Source organism: Eurytemora carolleeae, unplaced genomic scaffold (assembly GCF_000591075.1).
Source record: "Eurytemora carolleeae unplaced genomic scaffold, Eaff_2.0 scaffold973, whole genome shotgun sequence".
Lineage (NCBI taxonomy): Eukaryota > Metazoa > Arthropoda > Copepoda > Calanoida > Temoridae > Eurytemora > Eurytemora carolleeae.
In genome coordinates, this window is record NW_019396951.1 from 104801 (window position 1) to 110182 (window position 5382).

A 5382-nucleotide genomic window follows, 5' to 3' on the forward strand; every position below is an offset into this window, starting at 1 on the left:
GAACATATAGAAAGAAAGCTGGATTGTAAACCTCTAGGCTCTGTGAGAGTTCTCCTATCCTGATAGTGAATTTGAACGGAGCGGAGACCAAGCCAATTTTTTACTCCAGTTTTGCTTAACGAAAAAAATATGTTCACATTTTTTGTTTCCATCGTGCCATATTCGCAATATTGTGAATCTGTTTGCCAATTTGGCACATAGGTCCTTCAAGTGTTCTGTACTCCTGATTAAATAAAACTTAAACTGAGTCAAGTCATTGATTCTCTTTCATAGAAAATAACTTATAAATAGATAGATAAATAGATAATGTAGAGAATGTAAATCCCCCAAAACGATCATTGAATAGATTTATATTTAAAATTATAAAAAATAATCCGACGACATTCATTTGTGTAGGATTATTCAGTAACTTTTTAAAATCAATTTGTATGCAGGTCTGTCTCACACAAATGTATAGGACGTACCGTGTCCGTATCTGAGCGGGGAGGGGGACAAATATGTCCCCTCTCTGTAAGATTCAATTTATAGTAAAATAAATACTTTTTCACTGAGTGTGTGTGGGCTCGGTAGGCTTTGTCTACTCCTTGTTTAACCTGTGTAGTTTGTAGAATTGTACATCCCCCCATACGGTAATCGTCAAAAAAGTTCTCTGATAAAAGACCCAGGAATCTAAAACTGAGGACTTTATTTCCAGCACTGTCCTTGAACTGTATTTCAAGGTTTTTTCTTTCTTACATAAATCCACCCCNACTTCTAGTTTGACGAAGTAATTATTTGCAAAGATTAAAGACTATTTTCAAGTTAACTCTGAACTGTCATGTTTCGTGGGACACCCTGTACATCAGAGTAAGTTAAAAAAAAAATCAGTTCTTAATCTAACTATCAGATCTTCCTCTCAGAGTATCAGTTCCTTCTCCCAGAGTGTCATCAGTTCATACTGCCAGAGTATCTGTTCCTTCTCCCAGAATATCCTTTCCTCCTCCCAAAGAGAATCAGTTCCTTCTCCTAGATTAACAGTTCCTTCTCCCGGATTAACAGTTCCTGCTCCAAGATTAACAGTTCTTACTCCCAGAGTATCAGTTCCTTCTCCCATAGTATCAGTTCCTTCACCCAGACTATCAGTTCCTCCTCTCAGAGCCAGTTCCTTCTCCCAGAGTTTCATTCCTTCTCCCAGATTAACAGTTCCTTCTCCCAGATTAACAGGTCCTCCTCCCAGATTATCATTTCCTACTCCCAGACTATCAGTTCCTTCTCCCAAAGTATCAGTTCCTTCTCCCAGAGTATCCGTTCCTTCTCCTAGAGTATCAGTTCCTTCTCCCATAGTAACAGTTTCTTCACCCAGAGTATCAGTTCCTTCTCCCGGATTAACAGTTCCTTATACTTCCAGAGTATCAGTTCCCAATTCCTTCTCCCAGAGTATCAGTTCCTTCTCCCAGAGTATCAGTTCCTTCTCCCAGAGTGTCAGTTCCTTTTCCCATAGTATCAGTTCCTTCTCCCATAGTATCAGTTCCTTCTCCCATAGTATCAGTATCATCTCCCATAGTATCAGTTCCTTCTCCCAGACTATCAGTTCCTTTCTCTCAGAGAATCAGTTCCTTCTTCTAAAGTATCAGCTCCTTCGCCCAGATTAGTAGTTTCTACTTCCAGAGTATCAGTTCCTTTTCCAAGATTATCAGTTCCTCCTCCCAGAGTATCAGTTCCTTTTATCAAAGTATCAGTTCGTTCTATCAATGTATTAGTTCCTTCTCCCAGATTATCAGCTCCTTCTCTCAGAGAATCAGTTCCTTCTATCAAAGTATCAGTTCCTTTTCCCAGATTATCAGCTCCTTCTCTCAGAGAATCAGTTCCTACTTTTAAAGTATCAGTTCCTTCTCCCAGATTAACAGTTTTTACTCATGCAGAGTATCAGTTCGTTCTCCGAGATTATCAGTTCCTTCTATCAAAGTATCAGTTCCTTTCTCTCAGAGAATCATTTCCTTCTTCTAAAGTATCTGTTCCTTCTCCCAAAGTATCAGTTTTCCCAAAAATATACAAACCAAAGATCCCAATATGCCCCTTTACCCGCAGTATGAAGTAAAAATGAAAGTGCCCCGAGTCTCCATGTGATCCTCGGAGCTAGGGTTGGGATGGTTTTGGTTCTTTCTCATATTACATCATCCAAACTATCCCAGACTCTCACGGGACTTTGCACAAGAAATATATAACTACAGAGTGAACGACAGAAAAACAAACAGTAAAACATCTTTCAGAAAAAATATCATTTTTCAAAATTTCCAAAAAATTAGTAGAATAGAACACAGCGGTGAAATACCTACTCTTCTTTTAACATCTCGTGATTTTTGTTAGAATTTAATCTCTATTTTATCGATTCTTAATCCAGGCAGAAAATCCGGGAAAAGGATGAGGAAATTTACAGACTGAGGAAGTGATTAGCCCTGAGAAAAAGTGTTATCTATGTTTAGTTCTTTATTAAGAACAAAGTAGTGCAAGATCATCTGTTAACATAAAAACTAATATAAGAATTCTTGATGGAATACAACTTTACAAGTGACCGCTCCCCGCATATCGATGTGAAGGTCAACTTGATGCTATGCGGTCAAGCACCTTCTGTGAGTCACGTGAGATAATTTGGCCTCAAAACATCCGGGACTTTCTTTCCGGCCAACTCAGAGTCTGAAAGACAGAGAATTCGTTCAGTAGGATCTGACAACCACAGAGACAATATGGTAAACAGTTTTCTCTTGAAAAATATCTTCAACATTATTGAACAGATGAAGGTTTTAAGGGTACCGTTGTAAACCCGGTATTGATATCTTTGTCTAGAGGGCCCACTTGAAATTACCCGTACGCTCCCTTTGAGTACAAATTATCCTAAAGTTTATGAATGTTTGTTGACTAGCCTATCTACATGTCTGTTTCTACTTTTGAAATTTCATTTTGTTTTGTTCAGTTGCACGCTCTAAAGAATTGAAATGTTTATTTTGAAGTAAGAAAAATAGTATTCCTCTGCATCTGTTTCCTTTTAATAATAGGGCCCGGCGTTGCCCGTGGATTTTTTTTTTTTAAATTGAAAAAAGAAGACGTTTTTAGCCTATAACACCCATGAGTGTCCACAACAAATATCAGCCCATTCGGTCCAGATGTTTGGTCGGCTATAAGGCAACATATATATAATTATGTCTTGTTTTATTATATAGAAGATGATACAGTCAATTTATCTTAAAAGGGAAAATGTTGTTGGGAGAAATGTGACTTTAAAACTTGACTGAACAATATTCTTTTATGCAGACAATTATTAATATAGGAAACATAGTTCTGATTTTCACGAGCATGAGCTTTACAGATATAAACCTTATAGAGTATAACATCCCCCTCATCATACCACACCGGAGAATGTATGTTGAGCACATTTGTATAGCTTGAAGGGACTGTATGCGTAATTACAAGTGTCCTTGAAAAAATTGGAATGTCTGATTTATAGCAACCATACCCTACATTCCTCTATAAAGTTAAAAGTGTTTAATTCTGATAATTCATAAGTTTCCTTTGCATGGAGGAATGTGCAGGTTTTGTAGAGAAAACACAATTGAGGCTTTTAGGTTTCAAAACTATAAACATGCATATCTAAATCATACTTGATCCTACTCAGCTTTCAGGTTTCAAAACTATAAACATGGATATCTAAATCATACTTGATCCTACTCAGCTTTCAGGTTTCACAATTATAAACATGGATATCTAATATCAGGGGTACTGTTGTGAATGAGGGATTGCCATCTTTGAAAGGAAGGTTTCTTGAGATTACGCTCAAAGTCCCTTAAAGACGGAAAATTTTGAATTAATACCAAGTTTAGGACTTAATCTTAAATACTGTAGGGAACGGATTTTAATTAGTTCATCAAGGTTCTTTCCGTGAATTTATTAATTAATTAATTTCCAGATGCGATATTTCTTGGCTAATCGGTTTAAATGGTTAAATCATATATCTTTAAAATTTACTTCGTGATAGAAAATTAAATTTGTTTTCGTGCATTTCTGTCATATCAATCAGTCCATCAAGATGTTAAGTAGGGAAAAATATTAGTTTAACTTGATACATTTTCTCCTAAATGTGATATTGCAATCATCTTTTCACTTGATCAAAATTATCTTAAATGCCGCGTCTATATTCTATAAAGCACTTCAGATCTACTCCTTCTTTAAAGATGGCACATGTGTGCATTTGCTAAAACTTACCCAAGCAGTCAAATCATCTGTTCAAGTTCGTCATGATCTCCACAAATCTTACTATTCAAGGGCTGAACATTTTGATGGATGAACTCGTTTTTATACAGTTAACCCAGTAACTCTGACATCGATAGAATTTATAGAATGTAAAATTCTTAACTTTCTGATGATGGAATGTTGCAGATATTTTTTAGTTAATTATATGGGAGCTCTTTAGAACTGTTCCCGCGTGTTCATGGCTATTCTATTTTTACAATTAGCTGAGATTTACATACAGTAATTAGCCCAGAACTTCGGAGACATCGAAAAAATTTATAAAATATCGTCTTATAAACCTACTGATAATGGAATGCTCCAGATATTTAGTTTTTTTTTATTTAATAATTGTATGGAGCTCCTTAAAACTGTTCCTGCATAATATTATCTATTAAAAATACAAAATACAAAATTATATTATAAGCAAACCTGTGGCTCCTGTGGGATATAAGCGTTTTCAGATTGGTTGCGTAATTGTTGAATATAATCTGTTTAATGCTACAACTTTTATTCAAAATCTGACATATGTCCGTTTTGGTATAATTTTGACACAGTTTTATGTCAATTTCTCGAAACAGGAACATCAGATAGATGTCTTATATGTATCGTTCAACTCCTGAGATTCTCAGATTTTATCCTATACCCCTTTTCATTTTTCCTTTACAGTCCCTTTAAACTTTTGAAAAGTATTTGTTAAATATGATATTTCACTGCAAACATATTCTTGGATACTGGTGATTACTACTAATTATTTCTCTTAACATTGTTTAACTATAATTTATAACTCTTATGTTTTATTCACACAAGTTGTTAGCTGTTGGTTAGCTGTCATGAAAGTACAAATTTTCTAAGAAAAGCATTCTCTTGCTTTTGCATTTATGATCACATTTAAAATATGTATTTTGCATTTCAGCATTTATTCTGTACTTTTCGAGGGACCTCGGCCATATTTACATGACGAGATATTTATCCCGCATTTTTCAAATGTATTTAATTGCAAAAAATATTTTTAATGTGAGCTAAGTTGAACCTTTAAACAATTTCAACCGAAAAATTCAAAACTTGAAATTATATTTTACGAAAGTGAACTAAACTTAAACCTCCCCCCCCCCCAAATTA

The 5382-nt window shown here is 35.2% G+C and overlaps 2 protein-coding genes across 2 annotated transcripts in view; one reads left to right on the forward strand and one right to left on the reverse strand.

The window, feature by feature from the left end:
* Window positions 1–1391: 1391 nt before the first annotated feature.
* On the reverse strand, window positions 1392–2147 carry LOC111710447 (uncharacterized). The gene is made up of 3 exons (XM_023484541.1): window positions 2090–2147; window positions 1642–1868; window positions 1392–1577 (listed from the first exon to the last, which is right to left on the reverse strand). Exons 1-3 carry the CDS (start codon window positions 2145–2147, stop codon window positions 1392–1394), a joined length of 471 nt encoding a protein of 156 aa, XP_023340309.1.
* Window positions 2148–2232: 85 nt separating this feature from the next.
* Window positions 2233–5382, forward strand: part of LOC111710448 (uncharacterized) — an 18132-nt gene continuing 14982 nt past the window's right edge. The window contains exon 1 of the mRNA XM_023484542.1: window positions 2233–2726. Within this exon, the coding sequence (XP_023340310.1) occupies window positions 2724–2726 (3 nt within the window). The 5' untranslated portion in view covers window positions 2233–2723. The remainder of the gene's footprint in view (window positions 2727–5382) is intronic.

What these genes read in the sequence shown, in the direction of transcription:
- LOC111710447 (XM_023484541.1), bottom strand. Translation starts at nt 2,147, where the DNA reads ATGAGAAAGAACCAAAACCATCCCAACCCTAGCTCCGAGGATCACATG. An exon ending in GGATCACATGGAGACTCGGG is followed by an intron (nt 1,869 to 2,089) that starts GCACTTTCATTT and finishes ATCTGGGAGAAG; the next exon opens with GAACTGATACTTTAAAAGTA. An exon ending in AAGGAACTGATACTCTGGAA is followed by an intron (nt 1,578 to 1,641) that starts GTAGAAACTACT and finishes ATTCTCTGAGAG; the next exon opens with AAAGGAACTGATAGTCTGGG.